Genomic DNA, 23,697 nt, shown 5'->3' on the forward strand with positions numbered 1-23,697 from the left:
GGTGGTCAGAAGTCTGATAATACCAAGGTGTTGGCAGAGAGGTCCCTCCTAAGGCTCTAGGGGAAGATCTTTTCCTTGCTCCTTCCAGCTTCTGGCATTCCTTGTTTTTTGGCAGCATAATCCCAATCTCTGCCTCTGTAGTTACGTAGCTTTGTCTATGTCTCTGGGTGTCTTTTCTGTGTCTCTTATAGGGACACTCTAGCTGGATTTAGGGCCTGCTCTAACTACTACCATGTTATCTCCATCCTTACCTTAATTATATCTACAAAGACCCTATATCCAAATAAGGTCATATTCTGAGGTTCTGGATGGATTCTATTCCAAAATTCTATTCTAAAATTATGCAAAGGAAAATTATCCATAAAAGCATTGAAATAACAAAGTTAGCTAAATTCTGTCTAGGTAAAAACCTTACCTAGTTTAGAAGATCTGAAAAAGTAGAACTATGTACTACTTATAGAAATCTCCTTAATGAAGTTAAATTCATTGGCCTTGTTCCCTTTATAATTTAAAAAAAAATGTTTATTTATTTTTGAGAGAGACACAACTTGAGCATGGGAGGGGTAAAGAAGGAGGGAGACACAAAATCCAAAGCAGGCTCCAGGATCTGAGCTTTCAGCACAGAGCCTAATGTGGGACTCAAACTCATGAACCATGAGATCATGGACTGAGCCGAAATCAGAGGCTTATCCTACTGAGCCACCCAGGTGCCCTGCCTTGTTCCCTTTATAAATATTTTCTGTAGTACTAAATTTTGAGAGTGTGTTGATAGACTCACACTAGAATGCCAATCATGGTATCTAGATTTCTAGTCCTTGATCTCTCACTCTCTGTGACTTTAGTGCAATTAGTAACCTCTTTTGGCCTCAGGTTTTCCATGTATTAATGATTTTGGAGACTTCTAACTCTACACTTCTGTGTTCTGTGTTCTCTTTTGCTTAGTTGTAATCCTATTATCTTTGTTATTGGAACTAGATTAATGTTTATAATTGATTTTGAAGAAAAAAATGGTTGTCCATAAGACAAAAAGATTTCTTAGCATTTCATTATTTTCTCACATTTATAAGTATTATGTTTAACTCCAGACAGGTATTTATAATTTCTTTTAAAATATTGAAGAAAGAAGTTTCTAAATCTGTTACATACCTATCTTTCAAACCTGATGTTTGTTAGAATCTTGGCATTTGTCTTTTTATGGATGATTTCTTTCCTTATCACAGTTTTAACTGGTTTCTTTTTGTTCACCCCAGCCCCTAGTAAAGCAAATATATAAACACACACACTAGTAGTTTTACAAACATTCTCAAATTATAGTCATTTCTAAATATTAAATGGAGTCACAGATGTCAAATTCATGTTATTTAATCATTCAGATGAAAAAGACTCTAAGAAAATAATTTCCTTGTATTATTTTCTGCTAAAGGCAAATATTTAAGAAATTACCTTTTATAAACCATCATTAACTGGTCATATCCCAAATCACTCCATTACTATGCATTCCTTCAACATTTATTTTTTTATTGTATACATTTACCTGCACGTGCTTATGCTCTATAACGGTTACATGCATGTATGTCTGCTTTTCTCATTTCGATTTTAGAGTCCTTTGAGGAAGGGGCCTCTTGCCCTTTTATTTGTTTCATGATTGTGGTACAGTGTAATTTATATACAATGACATGTGATTTGATGTGGATATTGACCTGCCATCATTAACAGCCTCTGCTTCTTCAGCATTGAGAATGAATTTTCATTAATCTGGCACTATTTTGTGACCATGCATTTTTAGGTATAATTACAGAAAAGGAGTGAAGCTAATTTCCTCCACACAGGAATGAAACCTATTGGTTTGATGTGAACCATATTCATAAGCTACACACAATACAGTGTGCTTTACACATGGTCTTTTTATGGTTGCCTAGTGAATTAATAAAATTGAATGTTTACATGTCTATTTCACACCCTATGAACCCTGGTCTGCCATCACAAATTATATTAGGTTTTGCACATACCACGGTCTGTGTGTTTTAAAATGAGAAATCTGTTATTACAGGTTTTTAAAAAAATTTATTGTTTATTTTTGAGAGAGAGAGAGAGAGAGAGAGAGAGAGAGAGAGAGAGAGAGAGAGAGACAGACAAAGCTCGATTGGGGGAGGGGCAGAGAGGAACGGGAAGACACAGAGTCTGAAGCAGGCTCCAGGCTGTGAACTGTCAGCACAGAGCCTGATGCGGGGCTCGAACTCACCAACTGTGAGATCATGACCTGAGCTGAAGTCGGATGCTTAACCAACTGAGCCACTCAGGCGCCCCTGTTATTACAGATTTTTGATCCTAATCCTTTGAAAAGGTTTATGAAAGGAAAGAGTGCCTGCTGAGAAATGACCAGTGAGTTTGAACAATTTTATTCCCACCCAACTCATTACAGAATGTACAGGTATTTGGCAGTACATTTTATGAAGGTCCAAAGGAATGCATAATAATAAATAATTGTCACTGTGTTTTTTAACACATGACAAAATAGCAAATACTGGTTTGAAGAATAGTGTCAGAGAATTTTGATTGTGCAGAATTATTTTCAGAGTTGTTGCTGAAATTACCTTACAGCCTGAGGGGTATTTTACCCCACTAGGAAACTGTTTTTTCTGTTTTTGCTTATAATTTTAGTTACTGCCCAACTGGTGGCATAGTGTCTATATTCACTTGCTGTGATGATAGGTTCCTCAGCCAGTGTTTTCAAGCATGTGAAAACAGGTAAAATATCTTTTAGAGTTTACTTAATGTGCAGTTATTTGCATTACCTTTGGACCATTTGTTTTTACATGTTATTTTCTAACTTCCCTTTAGATTTAAACATATTTTTCAAACATACTAACAAATATACTTATTCATATAATCATAATGAAAATAGCGGACGCTTGACAACAATGCAAATTAGAAATAGAAAGCACTTTCTGAATTATGGGTGTTAATAATTATTTAAACAGCCTGTATTAAAAAAAATGTTTGTATTGAGAGAGAGTGGGGGAGGGTCAGAAAGAGAGATTGGGAGAGAGAGAATCTCAAGCAGGTTCCTCACTGCCAGTGAAGAGCCTGAGGCAGGGCTTGAACTCAACCAACTGTGAAATCATGACCTGAGCTAAAATCAGGAGTTGGACTCTCAAACGACAGAGCCACCCAGGTACCCTTAAACAGCCTGTATGTATTTAAAGTTGTTAAGGGGCTTTTGTGGAAGATGGTGGCATAGGAGGACGCTGGGCTCACCGCGCGTCCTGCTGATCACTTAGATTCCACCTACACCTGCCTAAATAACCCAGAAAACCGCCAGAAGACTAGCAGAACGGAGTCTCTGGAGCCAAGCACAGACCAGAGGCCCACGGAAGAGGGTAGGAAGGGCGGCCAGGCGGTGCACGCTCCACGGACTGGCGGGAGGGAGCCGGGGCGGAGGGGCGGCTCGCCGGCCAAGCAGAGCTCAGGAGTCTGGCTTGCAAAAGCCGAGGGGCCTGACGGACTGTGTTCCCACAGCAAGTGCGACTTAGCGTCTGGGAGGTCATAAGTTAACAGCTCTGCTCAGAAAGCGGGAAGGCTGGAGGACAAAGGGAGGGAGAGCTGCTGAGCCCCCGGACAACAGAGCTCAGTTTGGTGGGGAACAAAGGCGCTCGCCAGCGCCATCTCCCCCGCCCATCCCCCAGCCAAAATCCCAAAGAGAACCAGTTCCTGCCAGGGAACTTGCTCGCTCCGCACAAACACCCAACTCTGTGCTTCTGCAGAGACAAACCTCCGGCAGCTGATCTGACTCCCTCCCCCTGCCACAGGGCCCCTTCTGCAGTGGATCACCTAAGGAGAAGCAAGCTAAGCCTGCCCCTCCTGCCCCTGTGCACCTTGCCTATCCACCCCAGCTAATAAGCCAGATCCCCAGCATCACAAGCCTGGCAGTGTGCAAGTAGCCCAGACGGGCCACGCCACCCCACAGTGAATCCCACCCCTAGGAGAGGGGAAGAGAAGGCACACACCTGTCTGACTGTGGCCCCAGCGGTGGGCTGGGGGCAGACATCAGGTCGGACTGCGGCCCCGCCTACCAACTCCAGTTATACACCACAGCACAGGGGAAGTGCCCTGCAGGTCCTCACCATGCCAGGGACTATCCAAAATGACCAAACGGAAGAATTCCCCTCAGAAGAATCTCCAGGAAATAACAACAGCTAATGACCTGATCAAAAAGGATTTAAATAATATAACAGAAAGTGAATTTAGAATAATAGTCATAAAATTAATCACTGGGCTTGAAAACAGTATAGAGGACAGCAGAGAATCTCTTGCTACAGAGATCAAGGGACTAAGGAACAGTCACGAGGAGCTGAAAAACGCTTTAAACGAAATGCAAAACAAAATGGAAACCACCACGGCTCGGATTGAAGAGGCAGAGGAGAGAATAGGTGAACTAGAAGATAAAGTTATGGAAAAAGAGGAAGCTGAGAAAAAGAGAGATAAAAAAATCCAGGAGTATGAGGGGAAAATTAGAGAACTAAGTGATACACTAAAAATAAATAATATACGCAAAATTGGTATCTCAGAGGAGGAAGAGAGAGGGAAAGGTGCTGAAGGTGTACTTGAAGAAATAATAGCTGAGAACTTCCCTGAAGTGGGGAAGGAAAAAGGCATTGAAATCCAAGAGGCACAGAGAACTCCCTTCAGAAGTAACTTGAATCGATCTTCTGCATGACATATCATAGTGAAACTGGCAAAATACAAGGATAAAGAGAAAATTCTGAAAGCAGCAAGGGGTAAACGTGCCCTCACATATAAAGGGAGACCTATAAGACTCGTGACTGATCTCTCTTTTGAAACTTGGCAGGCCAGAAAGAATTGGCACGAGATTTTCGGTGTGCTAGACAGAAAAAATATGCAGCCGAGAATCCTTTATCCAGCGTCTGTCATTTAGAATAGAAGGAGAGATAAAGGTCTTCCCAAACAAACAAAAACTGAAGGAATTTGTCACCACTAAACCAGCCCTACAAGAGATCCTAAGGGGGACCCTGTGAGACAAAGTACCACAGACATCACTACAAGCATAAAACAGACATCACAATGACTCTAAACCCGTATCTTTCTATAATAACACTGAATGTAAATGGATTAAATGCCCCAACCAAAAGACATAGGGTATCAGAATGGATAAAAAAACAAGACCCATCTATTTGCTGTCTACAAGAGACTCATTTTAGACCTGAGGACACCTTTAGATTGAGAGTGAGGGGATGGAGAACTATTTATCATGCTACTGGAAGCCAAAAGAAAGCTGGAGTAGCCATACTTATATCAGACAAACTAGACTTGAAATTAAAGGCTGTAACAAGAGATGAAGAAGGACATTATATAATAGTTACAGGGTCTATCCATCAGGAAGAGCTAACAATTATAAATGTCTATGTGCCGAATACCGGAGCCCCCAAATATATAAAACACTTACTCATAAACATAAGCAACCTTATTGAGAAGAATGTGGTAATTGCAAGGGACTTTAACACCCCACTTACAGAAATGGATAGATCATCTAGACACACGGTCAATAAAGAAACAAGGGCCCTGAATGATACATTGGATCAGATGGACTTGACAGATATATTTAGAACTCTGCATCCCAAAGCAACATAATATACATTCTTCTCGAGTGCACATGGAACATTCTCCAAGATAGATCATATACTGGGTCACAAAACAGCCCTTCATAAGTATACAAGAATTGAAATTATACCATGCATACTTTCGGACCACAATGCTATGAAGCTTGAAATCAACCACAGGAAAAAGTCTGGAAAACCTCCAAAAGCATGGAGGTTAAAGAACACCCTACTAAAGAATGAGTGGGTCAACCAGGCAATTAGAGAAGAAATTAAAAAATATATGGAAACGAACGAAAATGAAAAGACAACAATCCAAAGGCTTTGGGATGCAGCGAAGGCAGTCCTGAGAGGAAAATACATTGCAATCCAGGCCTATCTCAAGAAACAAGAAAAATCCCAAATACAAAATCTAACAGCACACCTAAAGGAAATAGAAGCAGAACAGCAAAGGCAGCCTAAACCCAGCAGAAGAAGAGAAATAATAAATATCAGAGCAGAAATAAACAATATAGAATCTAAAAGAACTGTAGAGCAGATCAATGAAACCAAGAGTTGGTTTTTTGAAAAAATAAACAAAATTGACAAACCTCTAGCCAGGCTTCTCAAAAAGAAAAGGGAGATGACCCAAATAGATAAAATCATGAATGAAAATGGAATTATGACAACCAATCCCTCAGAGATACAAACAATCATCAGGGAATACTATGAAAAATTATATGCCAACAAATTGGACAACCTGGAAGAAATGGACAAATTCCTAAACACCCACACTCTTCCAAAACTCAATCAGGAGGAAATAGAAAGCTTGAACAGACCCATAACCAGCGAAGAAATGGAATCAGTTATCAAAAATCTCCCAACAAATAAGAGTCCAGGATCAGATGGCTTCCCAGGGGAGTTCTACCAGACGTTTAAAGCAGAGATAATACCTATCCTTCTCAGCTATTCCAAGAAATAGAAAGGGAAGGAAAACTTCCAGACTCATTCTATGAAGCCAGTATTACTTTGATTCCTAAACCAGACAGAGACCCAGTAAAAAAAGAGAAGTACAGGCCAATATCCCTGATGAATATGGATGCAAAAATTCTTAATAAGATACTAGCAAATCGAATTCAACGGCATATAAAAAGAATTATTCACCATGACCAAGTGGGATTCATTCCTGGGATGCAGGGCTGGTTCAACATTCACAAATCAATCAACGTGATACATCACATTAACAAAAAAAAAAGAGAAGAACCATATGATCCTGTCAATCGATGCAGAAAAGGCCTTTGACAAAATCCAGCACCCTTTATTAATAAAAACCCTTGAGAAAGTCGGGATAGAAGGAACATACTTAAAGATCATAAAAGCCATTTATGAAAAGCCCACAGCTAACATCATCCTCAATGGGGAAAAACTGAGAGCTTTTTCCCTGAGATCAGGAGCACGACAGGGATGCCCACTGTCACCGCTGTTGTTTAACATAGTGCTGGAAGTTCTAGCATCAGCAATCAGACAACAAAAGAAAATCAAAGGCATCAAAATTGGCAAAGATGAAGTCAAGCTTTCGCTTTTTGCAGATGACATGATATTATACATGGAAAATCCGATAGACTCCACCAAAAGTCTGCTAGAATTGATACATGAATTCAGCAAAGTTGCAGGATACAAAATCAATGCACAGAAATCAGTTGCATTCTTATACACTAACAATGAAGCAACAGAAAGACAAATAAAGAAACTGATCCCATTCACAATTGCACCAAGAAGTATAAAATACCTAGGAATAAATCTATCCAAAGATGTAAAGGATCTGTATGCTGAAAACTATAGAAAGCTTATGAAGGTAATTGAAAAAGATATAAAGAAATGGAAAGACATTCCCTGCTCACGGATTGGAAGAATAAATATTGTCAAAATGTCAATAGTACCCAAAGCTATCTACACATTCAATGCAATCCCAATCAAAATTGCACCAGCATTCTTCTTGAAACTAGAGCAAGCAATCCTAAAATTCATACGGAACCACAAAAGGCCCCGAATAGGCAAAGTAATTTTGAAGAAGAAGACCAAAGCAGGAGGCATCACAATCCCAGACTTTATCCTCTACTAGAAAGCTGTCATCATCAAGACAGCATGGTATTGGCACAAAAACAGACACATAAACCAATGGAATAGAATAGAAACCCCAGAACTAGACCGACAAACGTATGGCGAACTAATCTTTGACAAAGCAGGAAAGAACAGCCAATGGAAAAAAGACAGTCTCTTTAACAAATGTTGCTGGGAGAACTGGACAGCAACATGCAGAAGGTTGAAACTAGACCACTTTCTCACACCATTCACAAAAGTAAACTCAAAATGGATAAGGGACCTGAATGTGAGACAGGAAACCATCCACAACCTAGAGGAGAAAGCAGGAAAAGACCTCTCTGACCTCAGCCGTAGCAATGTCTTACTCGACACATCCCCAAAGGCAAGGGAATTAAAAGCAAAAGTGAATTACTGGGACCTTATGAAGATAAAAAGCTTCTGCACAGCAAAGGAAACAACCAACAAAACTAAAAGGCAACCAACGGAATGGGAAAAGATATTTGCAAATGACATATCGGACAAAGGGCTAGTATCCAAAATCTATAAAGAGCTCACCAAACTTCACACCCGAAAAACAAATAACCCAGTGAAGAAATGGGCAGAAAACATGAATAGACACTTCTCTAAAGAAGACATCCGGATGGCCAACAGGCACATGAAAAGATGTTCAGCGTCGCTCCTTATCAGGGAAATAGAAATCAAAACCACACTCAGGTATCACCTCACGCCAGTCAGAGTGGCCAAAATGAATAAATCAGGAGACTATAGATGCTGGCGAGGATGTGGAGAAACGGGAACCCTCTTGCACTGTTGGTGGGAATGCAAATTGGTGCAGCCGCTCTGGAAAGCAGTGTGGAGGTTCCTCAGAAAATTAAAAATAGACCTACCCTATGACCCAGCAATAGCACCGCTAGGAATTTATCCAAGGGATACAGGAGTACTGATGCAAAGGGGCACTTGTACCCCAATGTTTATAGCAGCACTCTCAACAATAGCCAAATCATGGAAAGAGCGTAAATGTCCATCAACTGATGAATGGATAAAGAAATTGTGGTTTATATACACAATGGAATACTACATGGCAATGAGAAAAAATGAAATATGGCCTTTTGTAGCAATGTGGATGGAACTGGAGAGTGTGATGCTAAGTGAAATAAGCCATACAGAGAAAGACAGATACTATATGGTTTCACTCTTATGTGGATCCTGAGAAACTTAACAGGAACCCATGGGGGAGTGGAAGGAAAGAAAAAAAAAAAGAGGTTAGAGTGGGAGAGAGCCAAAGCATAAGAGATTGTTAAAAACTGAGAACAAACTGAGGATTGATGGGGGCGGGAGGGAGGAGAGGGTTGGTGATGGGTATTGAGGAGGGCACCTTTTGGGATGAGCACTGGGTGTTGTATGGAAACCAATTTGACAATAAATTTCATATATTAAAAAAAAAAGAAAAAGAAAAAAATAAATAAATAAATTTGGTAAGATTTATTTTATGAAAAAAAATAATAAAGTTATTAAAAGCTTGACAAAACAGCCAACACTTAGAAATTTATTGTGAATATAGGTACAGAACAATACTCTTGGCATATTTTGCATTCGAGTGGAATAATGAGGATAATTTTTTATGATGCTGAAATGTGAACAGGGCTTACAATTCTGAACAAATATAATAAGCCAGTATATGAGTAATATTACTAAACAGGGTTTTTTAATATAGCTAATTTTAAGATTGTTCACTTTAACTTTCAAATGCATAAGTCACTTTTGGAAGACCCTAGTACATTTTACCTAGAATAGAAAATAGTAAATTCAGTAAAATTATGTCCATATTTATACTTTCTTTTTAAAATCTTGGTCAGTAACTTGAATTAACAGCAACAATATCCAAGCTCATTTAGCTAAGTTGGTACCATAAACTTTAAGTGACATTGGATTTTTAATTTTATAATATTAGCTTCAAAACACAATTTTAATGTAAGGTGGATTCAATCTTATATATCATCATAGATGCAAAGTAGTTCTAAAAATAAACATATATTTTTAAAACCCAAAACATAAGCGTAAATACTGACTCAAGTTTCTGAATATTGTTTTCATAGGAGAAAATAGTATAGCATGAAGGTGGAAAAAATGAGGGCCCTTCTTGTCCTTCATTTCATATGAATTTTATACGACACGTGAATGTCCACTAAGGCAATGCATTTTTCTTATTTAAATTATGTGTTATAATTATAAAATCAATGTGTACATATAATAATTATCTAAAATAATTAGAAATTATTACTGGACATGTGGTTATAAAAGTTTATAAAATCTAGCAGCAGAGTCTAGGCACACTAATTAAATGGATTCCTTAATAGAAACTTAACTTCTTCCTATTTTAAAACATTTTATATGCATTTTGTATTTTCTATATATTCAAAATAGTCTTGGGAAGAAAATTCTTATAAATATTTGTCATTTGAAATATTATTTTGATTTATACAAATTAATTTAACTAAAGGTCTTGGACACATACTAGAGTTTTATATACATCTCTTATTATTATGGGACTATTACTAAAGCAATTGCAACTTACCATGAAAGGTGCAAGTATCTCACTACCATTAAGATGAAGGTAAAAATAAAAGAAACAAGTAAACAAAGAGGGAAGGTGATATTTTTCAAAAAGCCAAGAACAATACCAGTTAATAATGTGAATATAAAGTAGTTCCAATTTTCCTTGTAGCCAAGGAGGGAAAAAACTATTGAGAGACATAGCTGTTATCTTTTCAATGATAGTGCATCTGTTTTTTTTTTTTTTTTCAGGAAAAAAAATTCTTTCTAATTCTGAACTCAAAATTTATATTGTGTTTCTTTAAATGAGGGATATTGAACAACACAGTAGAGTGAGTCTTTGATAGTTTTCTATAAAGTACAGAGGATTTCTATGAATGTGCACTTCCTACTTTTGGGTCTTGAGTTTAAAAAAAAAATCAAGATGTTTCTCCAAAGACCCCCAATAATAATACTGGTATGCAGCTTCCCAGTAATCCAACCTGCTACCAAGATGTAGTTGAGAAATATCCCTGAGGCTTTCCCCCAGGAATATCTATCATATCAGCTAGATTTTTTATAGGAGACAGGTAGCTCAGAATTCACAATTAAGATGCCACTTAGCACCTGGAGTGCAGGTATTTTGTGTGGTTGGTTGAATGAAGATTTGTGTTCTCTAGATAGCAGTGTTTACTCTATGATCCCAGCTGTTCAACTGGTATTAAATAATTAAGGTGTAATTTGGGGAGATTTCCCACCTGGTCAGCAAAGCTATAGGTGTATAGCCTCTCACATCAGGCAGTTTAAACCTGAAAATCTTCTCTTGAGATGGAATGCATGAAGGCAGATTATAGAAGGCGGTATAATGTTATAATGTACTTTGAAAAAACTAAACAGCTTCAAGTGAGTAAGCTTAGTGGTCTGCCATATGAATATGAAACTTAAGACTTTATATACCAAGAATCCACCTGTATATATTTGATAGGTCTGTTTTGTGGCATGTGCTACTGAGAATATGAAGATTGAGTCCAATTCTATTTTGCAGGACACTACCTGAGTACTGAGGACTGCTTTAGGCTTTTTATGGGGAAAGGTACCATACCACCCTTGATATGAGCTTCAAAGAGAGGTTCCTATAGATCATTTCTTAAATTGGTCCAGTCAACATTCATTCATCAAAACGTTTTGAAGCCTTGGTATTAAGTTAGAGTTTTTCATGGAGTTTTTAAAAATTGAGTTATTGTAAATTTCCATGTATAGATTTAGTATTTTCCAAAGAGTAAGAATACCCTGAAATGGATCCAGTACTAAAATTTAGTAAGCGTTAATGAATTTTTGTTTGATATAGAAAATGCCTAAGAATTTTGTATTGTTGAAGTCAGCATTATGAGATGAGCATCAGTGAAAATGACAAAACCTTTACAATGTTAGTGAAATAGGACATTGACCTGGGGGTGTTCTCTGACCTTATGGCATACTGTGTATGAAAAAAACAAAAACAAAAACAACAACAACAACAAAAAAAAACCAAGAGAACAAAAAAATCCCACAACTTCTCTCTCAGTTTATTAGCTCATCATTACTTTCCCCTATGAATAGAATGCAGGATATGTGTTGCTAGAGTTGGTTTTATGTGTGCTTTTTATTAATTTTGGTTTCTGCTATTTTTTGAATTGTTTATAAGTTATAATAATGGTTTTACATATTGAAATCATGTTTCAAAATTTGGTGTTAATAGTTCGGGGCACTTGGTTGGCTCAGTTGGTTGAAGGTCCAACTCTTGATTTTGGCTCAGGTCAGGATCCCAGGGTCGTGGGGTCTAGCTCTGTGTCAGGCTCTGCACTGAGCATGGAGCCTACTTAAGATTTTCTGTCTCCCTCTGCCCTTATCCCCCACTCACACTTGCTCTCTCAAATTAAAAAAAAATTGCTGGTAACAATAGTTTGATGCAAACATTTACCTTAATGCATTTCTCAATTTTTTCAAATGATCTGGAAAATTGGAGTAATGAAAGTTAAGAACAGACAGCTACATAGGAGTTAATTTTAATTGGCAAGAACAAATTATATATGCATATTGATTTTTCAAATGTGGTTGGGGATTTCTGAACAATATTGATATGAGGGATCTAGATAAATATGAATTATCAAATAGTACTTTGGAGATATAAGCACTATTCTGGACATATACTGTGGAGCTATATATAAGCATAATGCTAAACTTTTACAAATATATAAATTTATATATTTATATAAATATATAAACTTGTATAAATATATCCCAGATATATTAAGATATTTAACCATGGTTAATGAGGGCATGTATGTGAACAGATGCACACATAATGTTCATATTATCTTTTTCAGTTTTAGAGGAAAGGAATTTTAAATTATTATGTACAAGTAAGAAAATTCTAGAGTGGTGACCATTAAAGATCACATTATGAGACAATATTTGAACTTGGTTAGTTTTTTTTTTTTTTTTTTTTTTTGACATCCACAATGAGGACCCAAAGAAATGGTTGTTTTTAGTGTGGTTTCAGTTATCTTGTGCAAGAAAAAAATATTCATGAACATTAAATTTCTTTGATCTTTTTCTACATAGCTATCACACTCTATAAATGAGTCTCTAATTCCGTGTTTTGGGAACTGCAGCAGATTGGTGAGAAGGACTGTAATATTCCTGTTGTTCCGTCATCAAATAGTAATTACCCTTCCACTCTTCTTATCCCTGTTACCACGAAAGAAAATTCATTTAACCTTTCTGTCGCCCACCATACTCAGACAGTATAACATGCAAATTGGAGAATGGACCAAAAAGGAAATGTACAGGTGGTATGTGCTAATGTCTATTATCTTCCTTGCATTCAAAGAACTTCTTACTAGATTCACAGCAGATAAACTTGATGTCAACTCTGTTTAATTTTCAAGGTTTAAAGATTAGGAATGTGACTTCCTGGTGTAAGTTCATTTTAACAAAATTCCACTAAACTAAATTGTATGTCCTATGGAGTGCATGATAGAATTTTAACTGTATTACTTAGCTTAGGGAAAATAAACCAATACATTTTCCTTGTGGAAGTTAACATTTTATTATAACTTTGGTGATATTACTAAGAAGGTGATTTTAGTAAGTGTCCTAACATAATTATATTCACAATTTCAAACATATGAAGAGAATTGAAAATATTACTAGCTTTCACTTGAATATTTGCAATGTTATTTCCTCTTGAGTCTCTTTGATTGAAAACTCAATTTCAATTTTCATTTACATTTCTTTTGCAAATTTGGGTTTATTCTTACTGTGGGATACGAAGATCTCTTATGTTTCTAACAGTAATTTTTAAAGGGGGATGGGGAGGAAAATATTCTTTGTTCTATAACCTCGTGGTCATTTTAATTTTTTTAAATGTTTATTTATTTTTGAGAGACAGAGAGAGACAGAGTGTGAGCAGGGGAAGGGCAGAGAGAGAAAGACACAGAATGTGAAGAGGCTCCAGGCTCTGAGCTGTCAGCACAGAGCCCGACACAGTGTTTGAACTCACAGACTGCAAGATCATGACCTGAGCTGAAGTTGGATGCTCAACCGATTGAGCCACTCAGGCGCCCCCTCTTGGTCATTGTAACAGATTTGGACTTAAGCCGTTTTACTAACTCCAAAGTAATTTTGAGATTTTACGATATTGATTTTAATGAATAAACAACTTTTTATCCTTTGAGAAAATTTTTATTTTACCTCAGGAGATTTTTATATGTAACTCAGACATGAACAATTTTTTGTAAATATGTAAGAAGTTTGTTTTTATAAAATTTAAGCAACTAGAAAGAGTGAACATTTCATCTTTTGTGAGAAACTCTTAAGAAATGTGTGAGTACTATGAAACAGCAGGATGTTTCTAGTGAGACCTGATAGGGAGAATAAATGCAGCCAGATAAAAAACACTTTTAGTGAATAACAGAGTGTATAGAGAAAGATGGAATGTCTTTTTTTGGTGTTTTCTAAGGAAATTGTGATCTAGCTCAACACTATACATAAAGGTTGACATATTCAACCTTTCTTTTTTTTAAATTTTTTTTAACGTTAATTTATTTTTGAGACAGAGAGAGACAGAGCATGAATGGGGGAGGGTCAGAGAGAGAGGGAGACACAGAATCCGAAACAGGCTCCAGGCTCTGAGCAGTCAGCACAGAGCCTGACGCGGGGCTTGAACTCAGGGACCACGAGATCATGACCTGAGCCGAAGTCGGATGCTTAACCGACTGAGCCACCCAGGCGCCCCGACATATTCAACCTTTCTATGGATCAGGTGAAATAAACAGTGAATGATATGCTTCAGAGTTATATGCACAAATGTGTGGAAATGGAAGTATTGTATCTAATAAATGCTTTCAACTTGGCAGAGATTGTTCATGCACCAATCTGCCATGTTGAATATTTCCAAGGATATTCAAATGCTCAAGTCTATTTTATTTACTTTCCTGTAGACAAACATGAGTGGATATATATGTTTTTACTGAATTAAGACCAACACAGTCATAACATCTACAAATCCACATTCGTTTTGTTTTTGCCATTTTATTTTTTAATAGATGTATATATTGATAGTAGAATTGTGTATGAAGTTGATTTAGCTGAACAAATGTCTTAAAAATGTTGAAAATGCTTTTTCATGTTTGGAGGTTAATGATTCATGTACTGAATGTATGATACTGTTTGTGTCGAGTAGTACATCGGTTTTAATCACCTAGGTTTCTGTTTCTTCCTCATAAGTGCATATAACAAGGTTTGTTTTTAATTGTATTCAAAAAATACTACATTGGAAACATTGATATTAAAATGAAATGTTTCCTGGTAGTAAAATATGTAAACACCATTTACAGTCATTTTTAATGACTCCTCAACCCTTTGAATTAGTTGTTTCATCTCTTATAATTTTGTCAATGTTCTGAATTCCCCCAAGAAACTCTAAGCTATCATTCATTTTATGTGATGTTGCAGTGATTTGGGTTGTAGTATAATATTACATGTGGGAATAGGACACCGTTAGAAATAAAATGCTTTGTACAAAATACATAACCCTCTATATTAGTCTTTAGCACTGCACAAACACTGGTAAAGGGATGACATGACTAATATTGGACTCCTGCACATGAGACCAATTCCCTTCACAGCTTAGGGGGCTCAGGATAGAATCTTCTAATTTTAGCTTTAACCCTTTTGAAATGTAGGCATGAATATGCACAATCTAGTCATAAATGTACGTGCAGTCACTATTTCCTATTATGTCTGTGTTGTGTAGAGTTTACTGAACTCACCCATCCACAGAATCTTTGATTTTAAGTTATTATTTACATGAACTGTAACTAAATGTAACTAAATTCAGAGTCTGAGTCTCTATATATGAAAAGTTGAAGTTTTGGGAGACTGTGAAGGGTTTTCTTTTACATGTATGTATATGTTCTATAGGTACATTTATAGAGTTTCCCTTACTTTGTTTTGACTTGGAGAGCTAGAAAGGGGAAAAACTTTGCTTTCTCTTGGAATGCTCTGGTGTTTTTGTTGAATTTGTTTTTTTTACCTTAGATCATGCTGATTAGTATAAGTGGGACCTTTCAAAACAAGAGCCTCAGATGGGGCGCCTGGGTGGCTCAATCCCTTGAACCTCCAAATTCGGCTCAGGTCATGATCTCCTGGTCTGTGAGTGCCAGCCCCAAGTGGGGCTCTGTGCTGACAGCTCAGAGCCTGGAGTATGCTTTGACTTCCGTGTCTTCCTCGCTTTCTGCCCCTCCCCCGCTCATGCTCTGTCTCTCTCTGTCTCTCTCTCTCTCTCTCTCTGTCAAAAAAATAAATAAATAAATAAAAACAAAACGAACAAAAAACAAGGACCTCAGAAGTTGTGAAGGCTTGGGATAGATTTGTTTTAAAACCTTAATCTATTTTGGGGGGCCTGGGTACCTCAGTTGGTTAAACATCAGACTTTTGATTTCGGCTCAGGTCATGATCTCACAGTTTATGAGTTTAGCCTCTCTGGAGCCTGCTTGAGATTATGTTTCTCTGCCCTTCCCCCCATTCACTTTGTGTGTGTGTGTGTGTGTGTGTGTGTGTGTGTGTGTGAGTGTGTGTCTAAATAAGCATTAAAAAACCTTAATATATTTTGATATTATTTGTCAAAATTATGCATGATGTATAAATAGATTCACTCTACACTCCCTTTCCCCTTGTAATTCAATGTTATTTAATGAGAATTAGCCAGCATTAAATATAATGAGAAATAAATATATTCAAAGTTGATAGTAACAAGTTAAACATATGAGATATAGGAGTATCAAATATTTAAATTATGAAATCTTTTTAAAAACTCAATCAGTAGTACAAGGCTAATGTATGTTTAGATTCCTCTGCATATTTCATACTAATTAAAGTGCTTTTCAGTAAATGAATGATGAAATGTTATTAACTGTTTATATTATTTTAAAGGAGTCTTTAATTTATGCCTAAAATTCATACTGTAATTTGGACTAGAAAATTTAAAGAGCAATCAGGTTTTTGGTTTTTAACATTTTCAAAAGTTCAATACAGGCTTCATTATGCTGTTTCACATATATTATTTCATTTAATAATCACAAAGACCGCATGGGGTATAGGTACTATTTTCATCGCCATTTTGAGGATGAGAAAACAAGTTCAGAAAGTTTAAGTAATCATAAATAACAACTAAAATATGGTAGAGATGGGATTGGACCCTACATCTGTCTTTTTCTAAAACTGACGCGTTTAAACATGCCACCATGTGATCTCAGAATATTCCATTGATGGATGGTGGGATATTTTCCTGATCTTTGAATGGGGGATCTTAAACTTGGGGAAAGGTTTTTAATTTTTCACTTCTTGAGCAAAGAACCAGATGCTGGACTCCCTGATGGATATAGCCAAGCCTTTTATACTTAAGTTCAGAAGATACTGCCCTATTGTGCGTTTATTCTCTTGCTCCCTAGGTAAACATCCTGGTTTCTTTTTCAGTCTTCAGATCTAATCCTGGCCTCTTGCTTACTTATAAATGAATCTTTCTGACTGATCTTTCTTTTGTTTTTGTTTGGTGGTTTATTTGTTCCACCTGGTACCCTTGCAGGTAGTGGCCACAAACATCAACTTAAATGTACAGTATGTCAAGACAACTCTTTGACTTAGGTGACTTAATAACATAAAATAACCAATATATTAATACTTAAAAAGACTGTAAACTATATAGCTTATCCAAAGGGGGAAAAAAAGTGTAAGCTACATTCTGGCCCTATTCTTTTCAATGAGCTGCCTTACCTAAATGTTAATTGGAAGTTTTAGTTGGGTTCTCCAGATATCTTTCCTTAACAATATTTAGTAGATTTCTTATAAAGCTTAGGACTTTAAAAGACAATAAAAGCATGGTCTGAAAAGTACTTATAACACCTAAATGAATGAAGTAAGCTGTTAAATAAAGCAAAGCACATGTTTGTGTGTCTAGACATAGATATAATATAGATATGAGATATATAGATATCGATATAGATATAAGCTGTGTACACACGTGTGTACACACACACACACACACACACACACACACACACACACACACGTATAGACATAAGCTCAATGCAGATGTTGTTATAGAAAATTATCTCCTGTTCCTGTTAGTAATTTCTAATGGCATGATTGAAATAAACATGGGCTTTGGAGTTAGACCTGGGTGTGAGCCCTAGAACTGATACTTGTTGAGTGATGTTTGGAAAGTTACTTAACTACTTTGCTTCTCATTTTATCTGAAAACAAGTTTCAGAATGGCTAAAGTTTAAAAATATTTGACAGTGTGAAAAGTTGGGAAGGATTCTGAGCAAATGGAGCTGTTACACTTTGCTGAAGGAATGCCAAATAGGATAGCCACTTTGGAAAGCAGTTTCTTGAAAAGTGTAACATATACTTACCATGAGACCCAGCAATTCTACCCCAATTACTTTCCCAAGAAAAATTATGGATATTTATAGAGGTTTTATTCATAATCATGAAAGCCTGGAAATAACCAATATACTCATCAACTGATTAATAGATTAAAAAACAACGGTATATCCATACAATAAGAAGGGATGGACCACTGATAAATGCAACAAAATGGTTGAATATCATAATATTTATGCTAAATGAGAAAAGCCAGACACGAAACCTGCATACTTTATAATTCCATTTCTAATGACATTCTAGAAAAAGCAAAACTAGGGTTACATAGCAGGTAAGTGTTTCCAGGGGGCTGGGAGTTTGGAAAAGGGATTGGCTTTGAAAAGGAATAATGGAGTATTTTGGAGTGATGAAGATGTTGTGTATTTTTTTTGTATTGGAGGTTGCATGATTATGCATTTGTCAAAATGATGTATTTTATTGTATGTAAATCTTCAGTAAAAAAGAAAGGGAAAAAACCTTATGTTTCAGAGTGGTTATGGGAATTATAAGAGATCATTCTCTTTCCCCATTTTTTATTCTGTTTGGTTCTTCATTATCCTCTGCTGCTTCTATGTTTCTTTTATAAATAAGGTGTCTGTGATAAATTACAATTTCTTATCTCAGGACTGAGATACTACTGAAAATTTATGTATATATCTGTCTTTATTTGCAATCTCTGAGGCAGATTTTAAATAGAGTCATCAACTGTATATTTATACCTCTAGATATTCCAATTAGTATGGAGTAACTCAGAGCTGAAATTTACATACTGTGAAAAATGTACCAAATGTACTTGCTTGGACTGAATCTCTGTCCTGTGGCAGTGGGAATTCACGGTATGGTTGAGGGGGTGTATAAAGCAATCTTGAATTTTGAGCCTGAGTCTTGCTTGAGAAAGGCAGTGTTCTATGTCAGTGGTTCTCAAAATTGAGCATCAGAATCACCCAGAGGTTTAGTTAAAACACGGATGGCTGGGCCCCATCCCCAGAGTTACTGATTTGGTGGGTCTGGGGTGGGGCCCACAGATTTGTATTTTTGACAAGTTCCCAGCTGATGTTGATGCTGCTGCTGCTGGTTTGGGGCACGTACCTTGAGAACCACTGATTTATAGTTACTTCAGGTGTAGTAGTATCAGCATTCTTGCCGATGTAGAGTAGCCAACATTTTGTTTTTAAACTGCTTCATCATTTCATGCCCACTTTTGTATTTGCTAAAATCAATATATTTATAGAGAGAGGGAGAGAAAGAGAGAAAGAAAAAGAAAAAACAGCATTTGGCTAAAGGCCACAAAGTGTTTAGTGCCTGAAAGAGCAATGATGCTGGCAAGAGAAAAAGAAAAAAAAAAAGATATGTTTAGCTGCATTCCCTTCCTTTTAACCTGTCGAGTGTCATCATGCTACATAATTATTTTATCCCTCTAGTATCAGGCTCCTTTTGGACTCCTATTCTGTCTACTTTAAAAGTCTTGAATATTCTAACTAGGCCTCCACTGCCCATTGGCCTAAAATATTTTTAAGACTTTTCACTGCCTAGTTTTTAATAAATAGGCCCTGCATCCTCACACTTAGGTTTCATGAGTATCCTATTTTTTTCAGACCAATAGTAATTTCCACTGAGTTAAACCAAAGTACCATAAACCGCACAATTTGTAGAAGTCTGGGATGTGTGGGTGACTGATGTTAAGTGACCAGATATAAGTAATGTTCTTATACCAAACACTTTCCTAATCCAAGAAAAAAGTAACCAATAATTTTAGAATTACTGGGTGTGAAAAGAATATGAGTAAAATGTAGAATCTTGAAAAGCAATTTATAAGTATTAAATTTAAGGAAATCATAGATTATTTTATCTTCTTAAATGCCAAAGGAGATACCAAGGGCTGGGTATATAAATTTGTTCAGAATTTCTATCACTTTAAGTTTTCTGTAAGGGTATATTGTGCTGTAATATCTGCTGATATATTATTCTTAGAGCTGATGTCATTTTATTTTTCCACCACCACCCCACTGATTAGGGAGAGTCTTTAGAGAAAATGGCTGATTGTACTGATTGATTACATGCCTCAAATGAACAGTAGCTTGCTGCCAATTATCATTACAATGCCATATTGATTTTTTCTCATTTTCACTATGGAAATTAAAACAATTTGTTTAAAATGAACTTCCATATACATTGTGGATGTGATTGGTTCTGGATATTTGAGGCTAGATCAGAATATTGGGTCAAGGGACTTGAAATGTGTTGGGTAGTACAGAGGAAATTTTTGGACATATGACTGCTGATTAAGTGCAATCTAATCTTGCATTTTGTAAACTGAATAAAAGAATGATGCTGCAGAGACCCTAGTTGGGAGACTCCTGTCACATTAAAGAAAAGGTAACTAGGGCTAAACTAGAATGTTATCAGACACAATGAAAAGGAGGGGAGGGGAAATATGTGGGAGTCATTCTACAAGTAGCATATTCATGACTGGATGACAGAAAGTCAAACCAAGCTGTACATGATCAGTCTTCCAGCCTTTTACCACACATGGGACTTCATTTGCTGCCATTCTTCCAAGACTTCTTATTCAGCTGCAGCCACACGGGTCTCCTCACAATTACTGGAATACTCAAAGCATACTAGCTACCTCCTCAGGACTTGATTTGTCCTTCATCCTTCTACTGTGAAAGTCCTCACTTCTTTGAAGACTCTGCTCAAATGCCACCTAATCAAACAATCTTTCCTTGACAACACATTAAAAAAATCACATCCTGGGGTGCCTGGGTGGCTCAGTCAGTTAAGCATCCGACTTTGGCTTAGGTCATGATCTCACGGTTTGTGGGTTCAAGTCCCACGCAGGCTCTGTGCTGACAGCTCAGAGCCTGGAGCCTGCTTCGGATTCTGTGTCTCCCTCTCTCTCTGCCCCTCCCCCGCTCATACTCAGTATCTCTCTCTCCAAGAGAAATAAATATTAAAATTTAAATATAAATAAATAAATAAATGCTTTATAGCTTGATGGCAGTGCATATGAAACATTTGCATTCTGTGTCTCTCAAAAATAAAAACATTAAAAAATATTTAAAAATAAATCACATCCTGGCATTCATTATTCCTTTTACTAAAGTTGATTTTTCTTCATAGCTCCAAACTACCGACATTTTATTATATACTTGTTTATCTGTTTATCATGTCTCCTTCTTTTTTGATAGTAAGCTACATGAGGGTAAAGGCTTAGTTTTGTTGCCTGTTATATCTCTATCACCCAGAACATGCCTGGTGCTTAGTAGGTACTCAATAAATATTTGTGGAATGAATGAAAAGAATAAATACAAAGGTGAAAGAGATGGAGATCAAAAAATTATGCCAGTATTTCAAGTTTGAAGGATTCAAAGAATAGCAGTGTTATTAACAGAGTATGGAAGAGTGGAAGAAGAGTTGATTTAGGGTAACAGAGATACAGGGGAAGATCAATTTGGCTTATATATGCCGACTTCAGTATCTGATGCTGGTGAAACAACCAAGGCATTACTGTGGAATAGGCAATCTAAAATGTAAAGAGAAGTCTGGCATTGAGGTAAAGATCTCTGAATCATCTTCATAGAGTCAATACTTATAGCAATGGAAGTAGAAAAAAAATGACAAGTGTTATAAAGACAGGATTATCAGATTTAAAAATCAAAATTTCATTTTGGATATTTAATGTTTTAAATATATAAATTACTTATACACATTTTTTTGATCATTTTATAGCTGGGTTAACAACTTTAGCCATGAAGGTCTCGGACTCTTATTGGATGTGCTGGAAAAGCTTCTGGACAAGAAACAGTAAGAATAAACATGAAAAAAAAATCACCAAAGCGGAAATTTTTGAGCACAGTGTAACCTGTTTATTTCCCCTTTATTCAGGCAAGAAAACATAGACAAGAAGAATCAGTATAAACTTATTCAGTGCCTCAAAGCATTCATGAATAATAAGGTAAGTAGTATTTATTTCTGCCTGTGACAAAAGGTGAGAACTTGCCCAACAGTATATGGAAGTATGAAACTGACAAAATAGTAGGTGCTTATTCAGTTGTCAAAGGGTCTTTATGGTGCAAATCATAATAAGCTTCATTGAAATATATTTAAAAATATACTTTGCTTCACAAAATATTTACTGGTAGTTTTTTACAATTATGGAAACATAAATCTGTTCCCAAATTATATATATTTTTTTCTTTTATGGTTAAATGCTATGTGTTGAATACCAGTTTTTACAGAATTTTTATTCCATTGAAAAGGAAAATCCAAAAGTATGGTTTGACTTGTGTGCTAAGAACCAGCAGAAAAGAACTTGTTTGCAATGGTGAAGATTTCTCTTCTTTGTTCAATTAATGTCAGTGAATTAATATACATAAAAGACATTTTAGGAAGATAGGAAGGTTTTTTTGTATATGTATAGCAGTTGCAATATGAGGGACTTTACAAATTCTAGACAAGGGTTTTTTTGTAACAGTAATCTTTGTACAGGTTATGAAGTTATAGTTATTTTTTCTATAAACTTTTTGTTACTGTATTAGATTTGCTCTATATTCCTATAAGTAAAATACCACTAATTAATTAATTGTATAATTCTCTTTAGATGGTGTTTTTGATAATCTCAAGATATTTAATAGAAATAATTATAACAGTAACCAAAAACTGCACAAATGTGTAGCTATTACTACAATATAAATGTATAGCTATTAATAACTAATGCTATAAGATTCTTTAATCTGTAGTCTTTCTTAAACATATGGCATTATATATGATTATATATGTATATATTATGCACACATGTTAACAGGAAAGAACATCTGACATGTGTAGAAGATACTTGCTAGTTGACATAAGACTGCTGTATAGACTATACTAATTGTTCTGTTCCTGGAAGTCTCTTTCAGAAAGATTTCTATCAGCATTAATACAGAATTTCACAACTTTTGTACCCTTACTGTTTTGCAACAGATTTGTGCAGATTCTAGTCTCTTAACAAGACAGCACTAATGAACCTTGCATCTCTACAAATCAAGATGAATCTCTTTATTCAATTGAGAGAAACAAATAATAGAACAAAAACAGTACTAGAAATTGGGAGATATAGTACATGATTTACCAATAAGTTGAGTGGCATTTAAAAAATCATTTGAATTCTCTGGCTATCAATCCCCTCATCTGTAAAAGTAGTTGTAGAACCCTTAGTTTTAAATTCTTATTGACTCGCATTTTCAACTCTCACAGATTCCCAGGATACTAAATAACTGTAATCAGGGTAGCAACTAGATAAATTCATAGTAGTGAGATTTCCTGTAGAGCCTTTTCCCACAAGGCATTAGTTGTTATGTCAAAACATAATTACTTATTACTTAAGGAGTTTGGCAGTTTTAAAAAACATGATGGCTTGACCTAGATTATTCTAAACTAACGTCAAGTTTTAGTTAGGACATTTTAATAACTTGCATATAAATGCTTAGGAAATGAATAAATGGTGGATCTTTTA

The 23,697-nt window shown here is 36.1% G+C and overlaps 1 protein-coding gene across 8 annotated transcripts in view; it reads left to right on the forward strand.

Annotated features, from left to right (window-relative positions):
- The window catches only part of DIAPH2 (diaphanous related formin 2), a 971,442-nt gene that overhangs the window by 211,320 nt on the left and 736,425 nt on the right, over positions 1-23,697 (forward strand). For all 8 annotated transcript variants that reach the window (XM_027053564.2, XM_053201433.1, XM_053201431.1 and 5 more), the window contains 2 exons: positions 21,930-22,004; positions 22,086-22,155. In XM_027053564.2, the coding sequence (XP_026909365.1) occupies positions 21,930-22,004; positions 22,086-22,155 (145 nt within the window). The remainder of the gene's footprint in view (positions 1-21,929; positions 22,005-22,085; positions 22,156-23,697) is intronic.

Source organism: Acinonyx jubatus, chromosome X (genome assembly GCF_027475565.1).
Source record: "Acinonyx jubatus isolate Ajub_Pintada_27869175 chromosome X, VMU_Ajub_asm_v1.0, whole genome shotgun sequence".
Taxonomy (NCBI): domain Eukaryota; kingdom Metazoa; phylum Chordata; class Mammalia; order Carnivora; family Felidae; genus Acinonyx; species Acinonyx jubatus.